Source organism: Simochromis diagramma, unplaced genomic scaffold, assembly GCF_900408965.1.
Source record: "Simochromis diagramma unplaced genomic scaffold, fSimDia1.1 OVJJ01000402.1, whole genome shotgun sequence".
In the NCBI taxonomy this organism is placed as follows: domain Eukaryota; kingdom Metazoa; phylum Chordata; class Actinopteri; order Cichliformes; family Cichlidae; genus Simochromis; species Simochromis diagramma.
Genome location: NW_024386972.1, coordinates 3,861,023 through 3,881,622, shown reverse-complemented (window position 1 = coordinate 3,881,622; position 20,600 = coordinate 3,861,023). Strand labels below are relative to the sequence as shown.

The window sequence follows — 20,600 nt, the reverse complement described above, 5'->3', positions numbered from 1 at the left end:
AAGCAACGTATCACGTATCCTCGATTATCAGATGTTTCGCAAACAACCACATCACATATGCGATAAGATTTAGGAAGTTCTAGTGCGTGGCTGAATATAATGTGAGAATCAGTTTTCAGTGTTTTATGGCCTTCCACTAAACCACAGAGCCATGCATAACTGTGGTGGTGGGTAAAAGAAACCTACTGATTAAATGCCCTTAAAGGGACAGAGATCGAAATTAGTCTGTTTCTACCCGTTACTTTAAGAGAAGAACAAAACAAAACTCGTTAAGGTGAACGGTTTGCCTTAAAAGTGTTAAAAAGACCTCTCTTAATGACACCTTTGCTTGTTCACACTAATCTGCAGCAGGCCTGCAAAATGTGCTTCATTTTTCATCGTGTGTCGTTATTTTGGAATCAGATCCATGTGATGTCCAAACCATCAGCATTCGGAGTGCTGGCTATGTCTTTCTACTACTGTCAATTTGGCTCTTTTACTATCTCTCCCGAGGGCTTAAATGCGCAGCAACAAAGCCACCCCCCTTTCCGTCTTCGTAGCTTGTATACAGAATAGTGGGGTGGCATGATGCCACAGTATTCCTAGCTTGAATGCTCTGTAAAAAAATGGGCATATCTTACATGGATAATCCAAAACTGGCAACACTTTTACATCTGCTACATCTTGTGGTATACTTGGGCGTACAATGTTTACCACAGCTTGTTTCTGTATCATTTATGTAGCCTACACGTCGAATTTGCAAGTATAGATTGGTTCATGCCACCCTTATTCATTAAAAATAAAAGTTTCAAAGGAAAGAGAAGAAATATTGCAATTTCCTGCTAACATAAGCAAAAATTATGAGATAAAAGCAGAAGTTAAAAAGCTTTGAAAAAAATGAAAATATTTCTGTGGATCCGCTTCTGTCAAATGAATAATAAAGTTATCATTTCATGTGTTGTCCGTTGGAAAGAGTCAGCTGTGTGTTATCTTTGTGCATAGCCTGCCCATGTGAAAGAAAGCTAAGCGTTAGCCATCTGGCTGCCAGATGTATTGCTACTTCCCCTGGTCTCCTCCGTTGAGACTCCAGTCTCCTGCATGAATCTATTCCCCAACATCAGTCAGGAGACGGAGCAAAGACGAGGAGTACGTTGTCTGAAAAGTATAACTTCTGAAGTTTTGCCTGAATGCCAAGCAGCCTGGCACTTTGAACTCCCACAAGGGGTGTTTCCCTCCGACTGGGGGTGGGTGAGTGGATTCAAAGAAGGAAGATTTCTTTTTTTGGATGTGATGCCAAGTTCTCACACTCCTTTGGACCATGGCAGAAAGAAAGCAGCAAAGAAAGGGCTCTGGAAGCACAGATTGCACTTCATCTCATGCGTAAGATATTATATTTTACTGAATTGTTACGTCGTGGAGTGTTTTTTGTTACTTTTCCTGCGGTGGCCACAAAATTATGCTAACAGAGAACCTTTTGGTATGTGACGGGGACTTAAATAGATTTGTGAAGCTGCTGGAGCACAGCATTGAAAACTTGGCTTCCTCCTATTGAACTCGGGCAGGGCTTCTGACTCTTTTGCCTTCAGTCTTTTCCCGCAGCTGTTATTTGATAGAAGCATAATTACTGAAATCCTATGATTATTTGAACTCTTTGAACTACAAACCATTTATACTGTACATTAAAAAAAATCCAAACCAGGAAACACGTTGTGCTTGTGAGAAGAATCTTTCTGCTGAATCAAAAAGTCTCCGAGTACAAGGCTTGACCTACCTTCTTACCTTCAGAAGCAACAAAGAAGACAGTAGCTGTGACTCATGCGGCACTTCTCTCACCCACAGCCTCTCTGCACCTTGAGAGCCCACTCTATTCAAAACTGATGATCACACAGAGGTGCTTTGAGCTCAGCTAGAAGGCTAAGCTTCCATACGGCTGAACTGTGTGACATTCGGTAGATTTTGTGTTTGTTGGATTCATTCTCTCTGATTGTGTTTGGGGACTCAATGTATTATTCTGTTCATTTAAGTTAGGGGTAATAGGTTCCCAGCCAGCTGTGTCTTACAAGCGATGTTAATGAGCACTGATGGTGTGGCCTGCTAGGCTGTCAGAAGTTTTGTTTGTTTATCTGTAGAGCTCCCTGGAAAGCTTGGTTTTTATTCAGAGGAGAAAAGGTTTTGTTGAAACCTGGCTGGCTCTCATTGGAGACTCTGAACCCCTACCACTATGACCACGATGAAACTGTAGAGAAATGAAATTAATGGTTAAGCCTAAAAAGGCGGATTTTATGAGTTATTGGCTGAGCCTTGCTCTATGCGTCGGAAAACTACCACTGATAATATTTTTCATAATACATGATAGCTCAGCTTATTTGATCACATATCCTGAATACAATTATACTGCAGTTTTTATGTGATAAAACAATTTTTTGCTCATAAAACGAAAAAGGAATTAATTTGAGATCATATAAAGAAGTAATTCTTATTTCTATTTTTTTCATTAAGCAGATCGCTAAAATAAAAGCAGATTTTTTCTATACCCAGCTTTGAATGCTTGCCATGTAAGAATTGCAAAACTGCAGTGATAATCAGAAAAATTATAGTTCAACATGTAGATTCTTTCATTCTGATTATATGTTAAGAGCAGTGCCATCCAAACATACTGATTACCATGGCTCTGGTTAACCATATTAAAAACCTTCCAAACAGACCCTTTGAGATCATAATAGCCTTTAACAGTGTTTCCACTTCTTCTGTATTCTACAGATATGAGAATGGTACCGGTCTTCTTATTTAGCACTCACAAAGATAGCGAATCCTCTGGCGACCATGAATGTCAGTACCTAATTTCCTGAAACCCTAAATAACCTCATGGCAGCACTGTATGAAAACACAAGAGAGATACAGAGAAAGCCTTTGGGGGCCAATATAATAGACCACCATCAGTTTTAAGAATTTTTAGCCTCGTTGTTTATTGTTTATTGTTTATTAATTCAGATACATTTGAAAAATCGAATAAAGTGCATGGATTTGAGCAAATCCAGTCCTCTTTTGCCCTGTACACATATGGCCTACCTGCAAGCAAGCAAGCAAAGCCTGCTCAAGTGTAACTCGTCACACTTTTTAAATGTATGTATTTCTTTATTATTACAGGAACTTCACTGTCTGTCTGTGTGTCACATTTAATGAGATCACTGGTGGGCAATCCTCAACCGCGATGCTAGCGTAGAAAAAAATGTTTCATGATGTGAAAAATAAAAAAAATCTGCATAGTAATTCAAAATTCTATTTATGTAGCATACGCTGGTGAGTAACACCTTTTTCTAACCCATTCCTAGTCTTAGTGTGAGACTAGTACTGAATAACTTTTCACACCTTAAGTATGTTTGTAAATGATGTCACTCTCCAAATACACACTATTGTGTGTTCCGCCGCTGTGTGCGTGCGTTCGTGTGTGATTGCTTCCTGTTTCTAAGTCCACTGCGATGCCATTTACAGCAGCTTGTGGAGCATGGGTACAACTGCCAGTGCCGCACCACAGCCCGTTTCTGTTGCGTCGCCGCTTGAGAGTGTCCATGGCAACGCGATGGCTGACAGCAAGCAGTCTCTTTGCATGAGCCCCTTCCAGACAGTCAACATCCACAACAACAAGGCCAAGTCCATCATCACCAACAAAGTTGCACCTGTCGTCATCACGTAAGTCCCTCCCCGAATCTACGTCCTCACAGTCGGGTGTGAAACCTTTTTGATCGCTGAGGTGACAGCCCCCTCACCCTCCAGCCACGGTGTTTGCCCCCGTTATCATCTCTTTTGTCAACCCAGGCCAAGCAAATAGCAGCTGATAATTAAATTGGCCTCTCTGCACCATCCACACCTTGTTTTGTGTTTTGCATTGCAGATATAATTGCAGACAGGAATTTCAGATTCACGACGACATCCTCAAGACCAACTACAAAGTCGGTCGGATATCAGACACTCTGCCCGAGCACTACCTCGTGCAGGTAAGGGTGCCGTGCTCTTCTTGTAGCTGCGACAAAGAACAACACTGTCACAGCAAGCTGTGGAGTCATCTCACCATTCTTTCTTTTTCACATTTACATGTCCAAATTGCAGAGTGGTGTAGGAACATTGTCATGCGCTTTTTTATGATCAGAGGCAGCCATTAAAACGGGAATGTTGTCACCCTCCTCTCAAGGCTTTGATCTGCTCTGTCAACTGCGCTGTGGTAGTTCAAGCATGCAGTGTTTTGTCAGTGTTAACTCACAGCTCCTTTTATATGTGTAGAGAGGTCAGGAGTTTAGTCTTGAGAACATCTCCTTAAAAAGTGACTTCCTTTCTTTCTACCAGTAATGTTTGTCTGAAATGTTATGAACGCCTAATACCTGATTAAAACTTGATTTCTGGGGCTGATGCTGATATTGAAAGTAGTAAAACTACTAATCAATCTTCTTTATATATTTATATACTTGTATATTGTGCACATAGTAAGTTAGAGCTCTTTTTAAAACAGTAGATTTGATATTATTCCTCTGTTAACTCATATTGATATAACAAATTGAAATACCAACTAGAAATGGGAAAGACACGTAAATATGTATATAATGTAAATATAAGAAGAATCTGGAAAGTCCAATGGTCATGAGGGTGTCTGTATTTGTTGTTTCAGTGCGTTAAACTCTCTGGATCAGTGCAGGGAACAGGTCTACTAAAGATCTGGGCGGGAGGGCATAGATTGAACTTTCTGAGACGACACAGTAACCGCACGTTATCTTTTTGGTGTTGTTTGCAAACACAGAGGACAAAAATCTAGCTTAATCTTGCAGCGATGACACAAAGCACTTCCACATGTAAACACCGTGTCAACCACTGTAATGTTTACTTTGCTACTCTCCCGATGAAGGCTGTGCTGGAAGTTGGAACAGTTTGGCTCAGTTCAGATTTATATGTGCTCTCCTTTCCAGGGGGAGTACTTCATGGTCCAGGATGTCTACAGCAAGGCTGATGTCCTAAACACCACGGGCAGTTATGGGGCGCCCAACTTCCGCCAAGTGAAAGGATCCTACTCCCTGTATGGCATGGGTCAGCCCAGCTTGACTGGGTTCAAGCAGGTTCTCCAGAGACTCCAGGCGCAAGGACAAGAGGTCACTGCTATAACTTGTGCACAATTTCAATGTGCTCCTCTTAAGCCTTCGATAGGTTTCTCTGTAGATCCTATTTTCCTGTGCTGGTGCCAGTTTAGCTCTGCCTGGCCTCTTTCGCTCCGTGTTGTCAGTAAATATTTGAGGAGTCAAGTGCTCGGTGGAGGCTGTGGCTGGATTGCAGAACTGAGCAAACAGAAAGTTGTGGTCATGTGCGCCAGTGGAAAATGAATCTTTCTACTTAGAGCAGCTAGAAACCGGCCGCAATTAAAATGAAATTGACAAAATTATACATCGGGTTTTTAAAACTCTGTATTCATGTGCTCAGTGTCATATGACGAGAAATTGTTTCCAGCTATTTTTAAAAGTAGTGTCGTTTTAAGGAGGAGGCCTGTTTTCCCATATTTCTTCCTACAGGAGGTTATATTCATCTGTGTAAGAGAGGAGCCCGTTGTTTTCCTGCACAAGGACAATGACTTTGTGCCATATACCCCGAGGAGGAAGGAAAATCTACATGAGAACCTTCATGACCTGGAAAAAGAGGAGAGGGTGGAAAGCCTGGAGCTCACCATCAGAAAGGAGGTGAGAGACAAACTCATGCGTAATCCCTGATTTTTTTTTGTCATTTGCAACAGTACTAAAACTCTCCTTTCATCCACGCTCCACAGCTCCATGACTTCGCCAAGCTCAACGAAAACGTCTTCTACGTCTACAATGACATCGAGTTCTTTAAAGACGAGCCGCAGAAGATATCTATCACGTGCGAGGAGGACATCCATGTGACCGAAGAGGTCTACAAGAGGCCGATGTTCACTATGCCGGCCTACAGGTTGTTTACATTGTTCCTTTATTATGCCTGAGCTCCTCAGGTCACACGCACAAGTTTACACGAAGCAGCGTGTGGCTGCCTGCTGCTGAACATGCAGGGAAGGTTATAAATAGTGGTGCTTGTTTGTGCAAAGACTGGTTGCCCTGCGTTTTTTTGGAAACGAGAAGAAACGGGGGCGTAAAAACTACAGATTGAAACATCCTGTTTGCAATCAGATCTGCGGTGTCGGCTTTGCTGAGATGTTGTGAACCGCTCGCTGCGTATCCAGGCCAAGAGAATGTATTACTTCCATAGGAGAGCCCTAAAGCCTTTACTCTTAATCTTTATGTTTCGTAAACGATAGGATGTTTTATTATAAATAGATTCAAAGTGCAGGTGTTTGGGCTCATCCTGTGATTCAATCTCTCCCATCATCCTTTGCGGTTTGCCGGAAAAGGCATAGTGTCTATCTGATGAGATTAGGAAACACAACATTAGGGAGCTTGGCTGTAAAGTCTTAAGGTTATATGTTTATGTGCTCTGACCTACATAAGGGCAGTATTGACACAACATACACAGGGACGGGTTCAACTCTGGGTGACAGTGTGTTGTTTTGCAGGTACTACAGACTGCCGCTGCCCACAGAAGGAGCACCATTGGAAGAAGACTTTGACGCATTTGTTAACATACTCAGGGTAAGCAGATGTAAAAATGCCAATCACACTACAAACCCAGCTGTTACATAGTCCTTTTTTGGGCTTGTTTTTTATATTTGGATCTTGTTCTGATGCGCCATTAAAGTTATTCATGGCCAGAGCTTTGGAGAGCGCCTGGAGTTTTTCACTGAGGTAGTGAGAAAGTAACGCTAGCTTTTTTAATCCACATGTATGCCATTATCTGTCCTGTATGTGTAATCAATTATTGATAAGTCCCCCAAAAGAAGGCAGTAAGGACTCACTTCATGTCCATTCTTTGGTCATCCACTTTGTCTGGTTTCCGTCCTTCCCTTCACTCATACAGGATGTTCTTTTATTCTTGTTGTGACCTTTTTTGGAGTGGCTTGCAGCAGCCGTTCCCATTCCCTGTGGTTTGAAAGCGGATTCATTTTTTCTGTTTGGATCAGAGCTTTGTTTTAGTAAATCTTAGTCACTCACTGATATTTCCGGATATCATTGGTTTGATGGCCCCAGATGTAGAATTTTAATGGAGAGCTTCTTGGAAACGAATTTGATTTCTCTGTAAACTGACATTTTCCAGTGCAAAGTATGTATTATCTATCACGTGACAAGTGGGCATCTCGTGTCCTACGTTAAAAAATGCACCCTATCCAGGAAGTACCCTACTATTTTTGGTAGTAAGAGCAGATCTGTTGCACAACTTGGCATTTGGGACTTCTGACATTGTCTTCAATTCATGTGTGAAAATAGCTCTCATCTATGTGCATCGTTTTCCAGGAGAGCCCAAGCTTGTCTCTGGGCCCTGGTGCATCCCAGAAGCTGCCTGCTCTGCTGTTCAGTTGCCAGGTGGGCGTTGGACGCACCAACCTAGCCATGATCCTGGGCACGCTTGTCATGAATCGCCTCAGGGGTGATTCACAGCCTCCACCCCAGTAAGAAGTCTAGATCAAATAGAAAATCAATGACAAGTATTTATTAATTTTTTTTTAATTTTTTTATAAAGGCAAAATATTTGTTTTGTTTTGTCAGAGTTGAGGAGCCAGCTGCTTCAGAACCCAGACCACTGTTCCAGGTGATCCAGTCTCTGATCAACAAGCTGCCTAATGGACAGCAGGTCATGGAAGAGGTAAAGCTGATAATGTCTGTCTACATAACAATGATTTGAAAGAAAAAATATTATAATAAATTACACGTAGGTCCCAAATAAAGATTTTATGCAAAAACGAGAGGTACAAAGTATTTTATTACCCAAACAGGTATTTAAAAATAAATTGTTCATATATGTGATTCATTGTCTTTTCCTTCTTCACAGGTCGACCAGGCGATTGCCCTGTGTTCAGAAATGCACAACATAAAAGAAGCAATATATGAGAACAAGAGTAAGCTGGAGGGAATTGGTGAAGATTATCAAATTCAGGTTAGTAATGATATAGATTTTTGAAGTTTGTAACTTGGAACTTCTCTTTAAAAGCAGCAGCTTGTACTATAAATGGCTCATAAACTGCTCAGTTTATGTCCTGCTTAATAGAAGACGTGTGAGAGCACAATCAGCCTTGATAAACGTCTGTTATCAGTGAGAGCTCTCGAGCTGATAGAGGACTTGAGAAGTTGATATCATTAATTGATCTTTTTCCTGTCTTTCAAGAAATAAGCTTAATTATTAAAGCAGGTTTGGTTAAAGTGCTTTACTAGAAAAATTATAAAAACCTTGTAGAAGCTGCTACTGTGACCAGATAATCAAGCTTTTATTCCTCTCTTAGGGAAGCAGTACCAAAGACTACTTTCTCAACAGAACAATGCAGAGCTTGGAGCGATACTTCTACTTGATTGCATTCAATGCATACCTTCATGAGCAGGTAAAAAGTTTTTTCAGCATACATGTCTTCTCTGGGACCATGAAAAAGAAATTGTAAGTCGTAACTATGTGTTGTTTTTTGCAGTATCCTCTTGCCTTTGTGTCGAACTTCAGCCAGTGGATGTGCTGCCATGCTTGGCTGTACAGGTTACTGGCCTGCATGGATCTATCAGAGCTGTCCGCTCCGGCAGAGCTGGTCACTAAAGGAGCCCGAGTGCTGGTGGGAAAATCAGATTATTATATTTAACAATATCATTGTTGTTAACATTGTTGATGATGTGGAAGGATGTGCTCTTTGCTCGCATTTCATTCAGAGCCTGATTTATAGGCTATTTGTCATTGCAGATCTTTTTGTTCGTGTTCTGTAAACTTTTAACTTGAAAATGTCAAGCTGTGTCCGTTCTTTCAGTTATTGTGATTTTATAACAATGCAAATAGGTAAATGGTCATTTGTAGCACATTGGTAAATGATTAAACCTCATAAAAACACCACTAGGTTTCACAGAACATATTTACAAGAATCAGTCACAATCCATACAACATTTAGCCACAGGCTGAAGACAGAAAAGTCACCAGTGCCACTAAGGCGACACACTAACTGACCAGGTCGCTAGGTTTGTGTGGCTGCGCTGAGCAGATGAGGATTTGGGGCAATAGTGTGACATTTAATTCCTGTTTTTGCATCAGAAGCTGTTAAATAAAACGCATATTTCAGATATAGTTTTGAGACATGTTGGCAGACTGAGCTTAAAAGAAACTGATAAAATAAGAAATAATAGAAATATTGAAAAGTCTGCTTGTTTTGAGTTGCATCATTGCTTGGATATTTTTGTGTGAAGCTGAAATTCTCAGTCTATGTCCTTGGCTAGCTTTTTCTTTGTAAACATATTCCTGAACAAGTTCCCTAAATCTGTTACGATCTAATCATCATCTCCCTACATTTACCCCTTTAAACTAAACACATTTCCACATAGAAGCCACCATGCTAGCTGCTGGTATGAAAACACATTTCATGCATTCATCCAAGATCCCTCATTTGTATTTGTGATTATCTGTCTTTAAAAGCACCGTATAATACATGCTGTGAATGACTGTGTGTGTGCAGGTTGCTGATGAGTACTTGGCTCCTGACGTGCTCAGCACAGTAAAAGAGATGAAGGCGGTTAACTTCAGACGAGTGCCCAAGATGCCTGTTTATGGGGTGGCTCAGCCAACATCTGAGGTGCAGCAGATTATGTCCTACTTTAATCAAAATAAATGCAAGAAAAATGGGAGATTTTTTAATTTGATCCAGGAAGAAAGAAATGTTTTTGTAATCTTTGCTATAATTACTAAAAGACACACTTTGATATTTTAGTTGTCTTAAAATAAAATAATTTAAACATTCAGCCGACAGTTTTGTAATAGTTATCATCAGTATGCATTTATGCAGTCGGATTTATTCATAAGTACAAACAGACTCAGCAGAATGAGTCATGATTACTTCCCACTCGCCCACCTCAAGACGCTCACACTGGACTTCCAGCTTCTTGCCCTAATCGTCTTAACTTGCTGCGTGCAGGCTACTGGAGCTGTTTTGGCCCATCTGACGGATGAAAAGAGGAAGCACACCCACGTGCTGTGGGTCAACCTACAGGAAGAGCTGGTGTTAGAAGGAAATGGCCAGATTTTTGCTGTGAGGGAGCCCACGTGTCTGGACCAACACATCTCCATCCCGTCATCTGACCCAGAGCTGCTAGAGGTACAGAGAAAATTATTATTTTTTCTGTCTTTTTAAATGTTTTTCATGGCTTTTATATTAGGTTGAATAAATAAAGAATGTCCCAAGGATTTTAGTCTGTTCTTCAAAACAAGTGAAAACATTTCTGTATCCTCCTCCTTTAGAAACTGGAAACATCCCTAAAGGAGGAGATTCTGCAAGCGCAGAAGTGGCTGGAGGTGATCCTTGAGCAGGAGAAACAGATGAAGATGTTTAAAACCTGCCTGACTGTTCAGGAGATCTTCAACCAGCACAAAAGCTCTCACCAGGGCCTCGTCTGCAAACGCATCCCTCTGCCAGACTGCAGCGCACCCAGAGAGGAGGTAATGATGTGTCAGCCTGTGCGTGTAAACACGTGTGTGTACAAACACACGCGTCCTTTCAAACATGCAGTCTCAAGAGGCAGAAACAGCTTCTGGTTCATTTGATAGGTGTTTGGATTAAAGACAGCTGAGAATGATTAAGACTTTTGCTCCCTCTAGTGGTTAATAATCGTAGAACCAGATTTCAATTTGTCAAAACTGTTTATGTGTTATATTTAATATTTTTTTCATTTTTTTCATGTGATATCAATACAAATCTGCATAAATAAAGACATATTGTGGTAATATTTGTATGTTTAACCATCTGCAGGACTTTGATAAGCTACTGGAGGGCATGAAGAGCTCCTTGGCCGAGGATTCCCACTCAGCGTTTGTTTTTAACTGCTCCAATGGCAAAGGCAGGACCACAACCGCTATGGTCGTCGCCGTTCTGACTCTCTGGCACTTTAATGTGAGCTGAATATTTGAGTTGTCTGCATGTTTACTGAGAGCCACTCTGTATAAAACCACTTCAACTAATAAAAACTTGGCTTCCATCTGCAGGGTTTTCCTGAGTTTGCTGAAGATGAGATTGTGAGTGTTCCTGATGCTAAGTACACAAAAGGAGAATTTGAGGTATGTGCACTTTAAAAAACAGTATCTTCACCAGCTTGTAAACGCATAAAAACATCTTGAAGTTTCAATTTCTTTGCATAATGAACACAAGTTTACATAAACTAAAACAGAGAATTTGAGATTAGTCAGCAGCCCTTTGAATTACCTGTATTACAACAATATATCTGTTTGGAAATTAACTAATTTATTCACTCAAAACTGAGTTGTGATGAGGTGTTTGAGCTGGTATGCTGAGGCCAGTTAAAAAATACTCTACGAGTCCTGTGGTTTATTTAAATGTGACTTTGCAAACTTCAGAAGAAGATATTTTTTCCTGGAAACTCTTCCAAACTAGTCATACTCATTTCGAGTCATTTTCCAATTGTGTTGTCATGAACTGTTTTTTTTAACATTTAATATGTTAACTGTTATGAGCAGTCTCCGAGTGGTCTGACCTTGGGGTGAATTTGCTAAGATCTACTCTTACCTGATACGTGTTCTGCTGTTGTGCTGAATTTACAAGATAATCAAATCTTGACAGTCAAATGCAACACTTGAATACTTGTTTAAACACAGGTTAATGAAGCTAGAACACCTGTAGGTGAGATGTTTTTGGTTGTGCATGCTACTAATGGAATCAAAATACACTGGGAAATAACAGCTATCTATCCGGGTTTTAAGTGATGACATATGAACCCTGCGTCCGGGTCCAAACTACTCTGTGTTTATTACAGCTCTGGTTTTTAACATGTTGTAATGCTTTGTATCTTGTTCTGTTCAATCTGAACAAGTCCCTAAAAAAAGTCATGACTGTCGGCTTCTCTCAGTTTTAAAACCCTACGATGTACCATAACTACAGCTCACCCATGCATTGGTATATTAATGACTAACCATGTATTGTGGATGGATTATCTCAGTTGTTCTCCTGACTGAAGTTTGGTCCGTTTACAGCATCCTGCCATGCGATTACATTTGTCCTTAACCATCAGGAAGCCTCACGCTAACTTTTATCGAGTGAAAAAAGTTAGCTTTTATCCTCCTGCTTCACTGTGTTTATATATCACACTAACATAGCTGTGTTGCTAGCGATCATGTAGCACATCATTATATACCAGCTATCCCAACTTCAGTAACCCTACAAAAAAAGTCACTGCTGTTTAGTTTTCTGTCTTTTTCAGAAACCCCTCAGTTAGATCATGGTATATCATGTTTAGGTGGAAACTAGCGAGCTAACTTCCTGCTAACTTCTAACTCCATGAACTTTAACAGTGGATGCCTGGATGTTAAACTTAATTCTTACACCTGGTAGAGCAGCTACACTGATCCAGCTGAAAGACGAAAGAATGAAATCAGTTTGTAACTCTCAGTGATGCGGCAGTGTTCATGTGACTTTGGGACCTGAAGCGGAGTTTGGACTGGTGTTCTGACAAACCATCCTATTTGGCAAACCGTCCTACCCGTAGAATAATTTTACGACGACGTCTGAAAAATCATCCTACACGTAAAATTACCCGCTCCGAAGCAAAAAACCTTTGCTTATTTTAAACACTATTTAACTACAATACAAACAGGTAATACATACTCATTTTTTAATTTCAACTGTCATACTAAACCAGTAAAATCTGGAACACACTGCATTTAGCGTTTCGTGTATGCCAGCGTGTCCTCCAATTGGACATGAATAAAACTCATGAAAGATCCTCCTGGCATCGTCCTTGGTTTTTACTAGAGATACCACTTTTTTATGTCCAATACCGATACCGATATCATAAGTTTGGATATCTGCCGATACCGATATGAATTTGATATAGTGTATTTTATAATCAATAAAACTGTTTTTTTAAAAATATATCTTGCTGCATTTTGTATAAGTTCATACTCAAGTTTTAAAAAACAAAACACTAAAGCTATTCTGTTATACCTTCATAACTTCATAACCTTTATATTTCATAGTTCAGGAATGCTGACCAATCTAATAAACTTAATGCTCTGATGATTCAGATGATTCAGATTCAGATGATCTTCATGTTTCCCTCACACCACATATCCAAACCAATATCATGGCCCAGCAGCTTGTACGGCTGTGGCTCCAGCAAACATCAGCTGATACTAGAAAGTAATATTAAATAAATTCTAGCAACAGCTTATCAAGCTTAAACGTGCTGCTGTTGTTCATTCACTGTTTTCCTCTTTCTGGTGGAAAGTGGGCGATAAAGAAACAAGAGAGACGGGACTTGCGACAGAAAAGCCGATAAGCTGATCATTGAACAGTTTCATGATTGAAGTAGCAACAGGAGAGGGAGTGGGGAGAGAAGAAGAGAAGAAGAGGCAGCTGTGCAGCGTAAAGGCAGAATAACTTCATCTTTGTGTCTAAGGTCATGAGCTGGGTTACGCCATCTTGCAAGTTTTGTGAAAGTGCTTTTGATTGATTGATTGATTGATCATACTTTATTCATCTTGAGGGAAATTGGGTTAAGGCTGCCAGCTGTGCCCGCGCCATCTTACCCTTCCGACCATACATACATTACACAAACATCACATGGGGAAGACAGGTCAGAGGGGTATAACATGGAAAATGCACAACATGAGGAAAGATAAGGAGAAAAAAATAACTCCCTCCAGACTGAGCTCCAACAGGGAGATCAGTTTGAGAACAGAAAAAAACACCTCTGCACATAGCACATGAAAAAACTCTTAATACACCAAAGAAACACATGACAAGCAACAGGGGAGGGTAAAGGGTGAGAGACAGCCAGTGTAGACAGTGCATCCGGGCCTGCAGCATTTTGTCATAGTTACATCACATTTTTTATTTCTCCCCGATATCCGATCCAGTAATTTAGGTCAGGATCGGGCCGATACTGATACTGTATATTGGATCGGTCCATCCCTAGTTTTTACTAATCTTCTGGTTCCAGAAAAGAGTTGTCCATCTTCATCAAAAATATTTACAAATGAATTTAACCAAATATATGAGTTGTTAGTATTAACAATAAATTTCTGACCATTTAGTCTGAATTTTGAGACATATTGTCCGAGGTTTTGCCTCTGAGCCTTGTCATAGCCGGAAGGTTAGGAGTCAGCAGAAATGAACGAGTAAATCTCTTCCCATTTCTTCTCCATATGTAAATAGACATTTTCTTTTGAGCTTCAATATGTGCAGCAAACAATGCACATAACCTATTAAATAACCACATTACCTAAATAGACTTAACATACCATACAGATATTAACGAATTAGAATTTAATAGTCTTATCACTCAGCAAAAATGCACTGCAAACTTGCTAACTTTGTCGGTAACATCAAATTTGTCCAAAAACTTGACAGCAGACTTAACCAAAGCTGCAAATTCGACAGTTTTGTGCAAAAAGCAGATAAGGATTTCACTTTAAAATGAACAAACACTCACAATGGCTTAGAAAATCAAGTATCCACGTCAATAAAGTGCTAATACTTACCTATTTTCCAAATATGAAAACGGAGTAGCGTTAAATCACAGCTGGTGTTCTGACAAATCATCCTACTTTGGCAAACCGTCCTACCAGTAGGATAATTTTACGCTGGCTTTTGACAAACTGCCCTACTTTGGCAAAACGTCCTACTGAAACAAAGTCTATTTATCAAAAGAGTTGAGATAATTTTCTTTTGTCTAAACTTGTTTTTTTGTTGTTGCTAAAGCTCTAGCAGTTTCTAGTTGGGCATTGTAATGCTTTTTGTAAACATCTCCTGCCCCCATGTGGCCATTTTAATGAATCACATCACCAGTATGCCATGCTGTCTGTTCACAAAGAGGTACTGCACACTTCTCTTTAGTGTTTTCTCTGCACATGTGATTGAAATCTTTGGCCCAGCATAGCCAAAATCCGAAGCTTTTCTTTACTGGTCTGAATGGTGTCTGTGAATTGGAGCCTCTGGCTGTTTTTCGTGATTCAGAGTTGTGACAATGAATCAGTGGTTGGAACCTGCTGCCTTAGTCCATAGCATTCTAAACATGAACGCACAGAAAGAGGCGATACTCGGCAGGCGCACAATACCACATGCCAATCACAGCAGCATGTCTGCCGGAGTTTCTGGGATACACTGGTTGGTCACCACGGAAACCTTGTCTGCCTCCAGTTTAGCCTCTGAAGAAAGGTGCTGCTACGTCTGTGAGGTCCAAAGCATTACGCAACAGACGAACTGGCATGGAGTTTAATAATCCTCTCCTGGTTTGATGTCTTGCTTGGTAATCCTCTGATCCCCTCCTCAGGTCTATGAAGCACCTTAAAAAACATTTACACTCAGCAATCCTTTTTTTAACAGTTCCCCAAAGCCCCTGTAAACTGAAACAGTGACTCTTTGTTTATCTATCTGCAGGATTATGCAAAAACTACTAGGCCAGATTTCATGAAAATTAATGGAGAAGTGGAGAAAAAGAGGCAAAAGAAGATCCTAAAATATTGCATTTAAAGTTGCAGAATAAGCTCTTTAAGTGTTCCTTCTGTTTATTTTTTTTGTATTGCTTTTTATCCCCACTTTTGTTGTTTGCCTTGTGTAAAGCATTTTGTAACAATGTCTTGAAAAACTGCTATACATAAGGTATTATTCATAGGTCTTTATAGCAAGTGTGTAGGGCAAATGTTCCAAAAATGAATCCCATAAATTCCATTCCATCATTAATTCCATAAAAAAGCACTCTACACATTCAGCTCAGCACCAAAAGAAAAGGAAGAAAAGGTTAGCATTGGGTAATTACTTATAAATAAAATCTGGAAGGAATTGCATTCAGAAGATGAACCTGGTATCAAAAGGATGATACAGAGGAGACATTTCATATGCCCTAACTTGCTTGGGCACCTTACTGATAAAACCCCATGAAAGTTTATCTAAAAAGCAGCGTAACTGGTTGAGCCACCACTGGCAACAAGAACTGCTACAAGGTGTTTTTGATAATTGTCAATGAGCCTTTCACATTGCTGTGGAGGAATTTTAGTCCTCACTTCTTTGTAGAATTAATTTAATTCCACTTTGAAGGGTTTACAAGCTTAAAAAGCCTGTTTAAGGTCATCGAATCATGTTCGGCTACATAACCCAGGTGCGCTTGAGCTTTAGGCCACGAAGTGATAGCCAGACTTTGTCCTTCAGGATTTTCTGGTAGGGAGCACATTTAATGGTTCCATCAATTACAGCGAGTTGTCCAGGTCCTGAAGCAGCAATGGAGCACCAGATGATCACACCACCACCATGTTTGACTGTTGGTGTGATGTTCTTTTTTATGAAAAGCTGTGTTCGTTTTATTCCCGATGTAATGATGTGACTCAAACGTTCCAAAAAGTTGAACATTTGTTGCAGTGGTTTTCTCCTTGGAACTCTCTCATGGATGCTGTTTTTGGCCATTGTTGTTGAGCAAGTCTTAAGATGTTATTCTGGGTTCTTTTATGACCTCCTTGATGAGTCGTCGATGCGCTCTTGGAGTAGCTTTGGTAGGGCAGCTGTTCGTGGGAAGGTTCGCCACAATTCCAAATGCTGTCCAAGTGTGGATAATGACCTATCCTGGCTTTGTAACAGTTTCCAGGCTGATGTCATTGACTTCTCAGCTGTTCCCGCATGTCTTTAGATTGTGGCATGATGTGTTGCTTTGTGGGTTCGTTTAACCTACTCCACTTTATCAGACATCATCTGTCTAAGTGATTTTTTGTTTCAACAGTTCTAGCTATAATCAGTTTTCCAAAAAAATATGATTGATCACAATTAATTAATGATTTAACAAGAGATGCAGTTCTTGTTTCACACATTGCCAGGCAGGTTTAGTTAGCTTTCATTTTTAAAAAACATGAAATCGTCATTTAAACATTTCCATTTTTTATTTGCTCAGGTTATCTTTGTCTTATATTAAAATAAGTTCCATGATGAAACATGAAACATGTAATTGTGACAAAAACTGAGAAATCAGGAAGGGGTACAGCTGTTTTTTGCAGGACCGTGTGTGATAAGCCATTGTATTTATGAAATATTAAGATAACTCAAAAGACTTTCTTAATAGGAAGGTAGAATTTTGCCTTAATTAAATTTTTTAAACAAAAAAAAAAATCAACTAATTTTGAGGGATTTGATTGGAGCCACTATGGAGGCAGCCTTTAGTGATCCATCTAGACGCTAAAAAGCTATAATATTTTGTATCTTCACTATTTGAAGAGCCATTAGTTGAACCCAAACATAACTCCAAATGAATGAAACCTCTAACTCGGCAGCATCATTTCATCAGGTAAAAAGTGAGACTGTGTCAGTATTAGCTAAAAGGCTCGTCTGAATCAACATGAGCTCAATAATCATTTTAAGGTTTTTCATCTTTGCATATTTTATGTAACAGGAATTAACTTAGCGTGTTGACCTAAAAGGACAGACAAGCCTACTTTGCATTAAGCAAACAAACCATCGACCTGTAGTTAATTAAAAGGCATGTTAGTTAATATGGGACTGATAACAGGTCACCTCTTTTTGTGGTGTAAACTGGCATTCTTTGTGTATGACTCTGAATAGGACAAAAAGTTTTCTCCCTATTTTTAACTTTGTATTCATCTTGATGTCATTGTTAGTATAAAAGTCACAGAGGGGCTACAAACAAAGTTTAGTAAGATGGCTTTTAGCTGACCTGCTACACAGCGCTTTAGTTTTACATCATCCAAACATGGTGATGGAAGCATTCCATATTTCCACTAGGTCAACACACAAATCAGCATGCTGACATACATTCACAGCAACGTTTCATTTAGGTCAGGACTGACAGGCCGTGCTCTAAAAACTAAGCTGTGTGTTGCAAAAAGAGCTGTTAGTTTTCTTGCTGCTTAAAATAACAAGAAGACTAAAAGCTAGTCATAGTATTCGTTTTAATGCTTTTTCATTGCAGTGATGCAAAGTGTTGAATTTCAAACGCAAATGCAGAGTACAACACAAAAATAACGTATTAAAGCACCAATCCCAGTTTTATTTGAATGAGTTAAACAGCTTTCTACAATGTTGTTTAAAAAGAATCTAGTTGCAGTATCATGCTGATTCAATAAAAAAATAATTCTTATCTGTCTTAGGCGGGTGTGGTTTTAGCCAGTCTGGTTAAATATTTCAGTCTTATCATAACTTCAATATCTGTGTTGGAAACATACTCTAAAACAAGGCTTTTTTATTTTTTCTTCTCTCCAGATTGTAATGCAGCTGGTGCGTCTGCTCCCTGATGGCCACAGGATGAAGCGGGAGGTGGACATGGCCCTGGACACTGTCAGCGAGACCATGACTCCCATGCACTACCATCTGAGAGAGATCATCATCTGCACTTACAGACAGGTACGCCACATTACTCTGTCCTAAAGACACGGGACATCCATTTTTAGTGAAATAGATCCGAAACATTTTTCTTTCTCTTAGGAGGCTGAAACAAATCTGCAAAAATGTCGATTTGTGTGCTGTATTGATTGTCGGTGCAGTTTTGCACGTGGTCCCATAGATGGCAGCACAAACTAGTTTTTATAGCTTCACCTTAAACCCCGCAGGGATGAATGAGAAGGATCCACTGTGCAACTCGGTGAACTTCCTTTCAGGTCTTAATGGAATAGAGTGGGACCAGAAAAGGCAGGAAATGACAATATTATGAGCTCTTTATCTCTTGATGAAGAGTAATGGTCCACTTGGTGTAAGGTTGCATATCCTGTGGCTCTAATCTGCTTTCATTGCTACTTGCATTGAATGCCTTTCAAGAAAAAAAGATCCTTTAAAAACAAGAAATAAGGAGAAAAAAAAAAACAATATGAAAGGTGTTCCATGCAAAATATAAAGAAGACAGAAGCAGTTTGTAAAAGGGGTTTCAGGGTCTGTCCTCATGCTGTGCTTTAGCTATTTGTAATGCAGTCAAATCATGGTGCCTTTGTGCACTGTCAGCTGTTCCCTTCATGCTGGTTGCACTCAGTGCTGTCTCCACATTTTCAATGGGCCTCGTTGTCCGATTAAATCTGTCTTTCACGTGTATTCTCTGCCTGCTTGTCACTCTGTGGTGTCAGGCTCCACGGAAAAAAAAAAAGATTCCCTTCAGCTCACTTTATAATCGTTTGGATCAATGTAACTGTATATTTGGATTGAACTTAGTAAAAGTGCTCAATGTAATTTAATTTGCAGTTTAAATTTGTGAGGTAATAAAACTTAACATTAAAAGAAAAACAGGAATAAAAACAATGCGTTCGGCATGTTTGTTAGCTTTCACGTATAAACACAGTTGGTTTGAAAACTCTACATCATAACTGTAGCTGCTGATCATGTGGGCACACTGCTAAAAAGATGTCCCTCGGGGCAAGAAACTGCAGTCACATTTCAAACAAGGTCCTGTGTTAGCCAAACGTATTCAGAAGAAAAAACAACTGAACAAATGGCTGCAGGATTTATAGCCCTGCATTGAATACTAATACATCCTGCAGAGTAGTGGGCAACGGGGTTTTTTGGAGCAGGTAAGGGTTTATTGAAATGAACCAAAGAGAAAAGACTTCAAAACTAACTAAGTGATAGTCAGAGCTACATAAAAGAGTAAAGAGTAAATGGTATTTGCATTTCATGCACACTACATACAATAATAGCCTTTTATGTTTTGTTATGCTTTGATTAGTGTACTGGTTTTAACTTTTCTGCAGGTAGTATCGTACGGTATCATTGTCACAGGAGTAAATGATGGCCAGTCTGAAAAAAGAACCAGAATGTTGTTAATCAGATTTATCCTGTAGAGCTGCCACAGTGGACCTCAGATTGGCACTGTGTTCCTGTTCCAGCGTTTTTCCTTCTGCCTGAACCAGCAGGCCAGGTGATAAACAGTGCCAGATGTGGCTAGAACTGGCAGGCAGCAGCAGACTAAAGAGGGGGGAGAGAAGGGAGGGAGCCCCCATTCCCAAAACACACGCACACATACACTCTCTCTATCCTCACCTCCCCCTCTCTTAAAGCACCCTCCTCTCCTTTTGACAGTGGTTGGAAAATATGTCTTTGATAGAGAAAAACTATATTTACACTGGGACACAAACCATTCACCAGCTCACAGAGGGGCCTGGGAAGAGGGGTAAGGAAGGTGGGTGGAGGCTTTGGGGGGAGCAAAGGCTAAGGGGATGTCTCTTCTCAAAGGGCCTGCAAAACTGCTTCTGCTGACCAGACTTGACCCCAGGTTGCAGATGCATTCTGCAACATCAGGGTCAGCGCACTCCAGAAGTTTCCCCCTCACTTCCTCTGTCTTCTTCTTCTCTTCTTACTTATCTCGTCTCCTGCAGCCGCTGTGGCCTTGATTTTTGTTGTCCAGCTTAGTTTTTATTAGAAAATCACCTCCGGCAATTTGTGTACACTGGAGTACACTTCAGTGTTATTTGGATTTAGTGGGGCTTTTTTTTTTTAACAATTTGTTTATCACTCAAGAATTATTAATTTATATAGTCAAGATATAATTTCTGTCCACCCTCTGGCTCTGTTTGTT

General features: G+C 40.0%; 1 protein-coding gene across 5 annotated transcripts in view; it reads left to right on the top strand.

Moving 5' to 3' along the window:
* The window catches only part of pald1a (phosphatase domain containing paladin 1a), a 57,034-nt gene that overhangs the window by 7,005 nt on the left and 29,429 nt on the right, over window positions 1-20,600 (top strand). For 3 of the 5 annotated variants that reach the window (XM_040039030.1, XM_040039028.1, XM_040039029.1), the window contains exons 2-18: window positions 3,472-3,669; window positions 3,872-3,974; window positions 4,935-5,114; window positions 5,529-5,693; window positions 5,780-5,940; window positions 6,539-6,614; window positions 7,374-7,528; window positions 7,626-7,722; window positions 7,909-8,013; window positions 8,357-8,452; window positions 8,537-8,671; window positions 9,557-9,673; window positions 10,013-10,192; window positions 10,336-10,533; window positions 10,844-10,984; window positions 11,077-11,148; window positions 18,305-18,445. In XM_040039030.1, coding sequence (XP_039894964.1) covers window positions 3,485-3,669; window positions 3,872-3,974; window positions 4,935-5,114; window positions 5,529-5,693; window positions 5,780-5,940; window positions 6,539-6,614; window positions 7,374-7,528; window positions 7,626-7,722; window positions 7,909-8,013; window positions 8,357-8,452; window positions 8,537-8,671; window positions 9,557-9,673; window positions 10,013-10,192; window positions 10,336-10,533; window positions 10,844-10,984; window positions 11,077-11,148; window positions 18,305-18,445 — 2,307 coding nt within the window. In that variant the 5' untranslated portion in view covers window positions 3,472-3,484. Of the gene's footprint in view, window positions 1-869; window positions 1,360-3,471; window positions 3,670-3,871; window positions 3,975-4,934; window positions 5,115-5,528; window positions 5,694-5,779; window positions 5,941-6,538; window positions 6,615-7,373; window positions 7,529-7,625; window positions 7,723-7,908; window positions 8,014-8,356; window positions 8,453-8,536; window positions 8,672-9,556; window positions 9,674-10,012; window positions 10,193-10,335; window positions 10,534-10,843; window positions 10,985-11,076; window positions 11,149-18,304; window positions 18,446-20,600 lie in introns of those variants that run through there. The other 2 variants (XM_040039027.1, XM_040039031.1) reach the window with 2 other exon arrangements.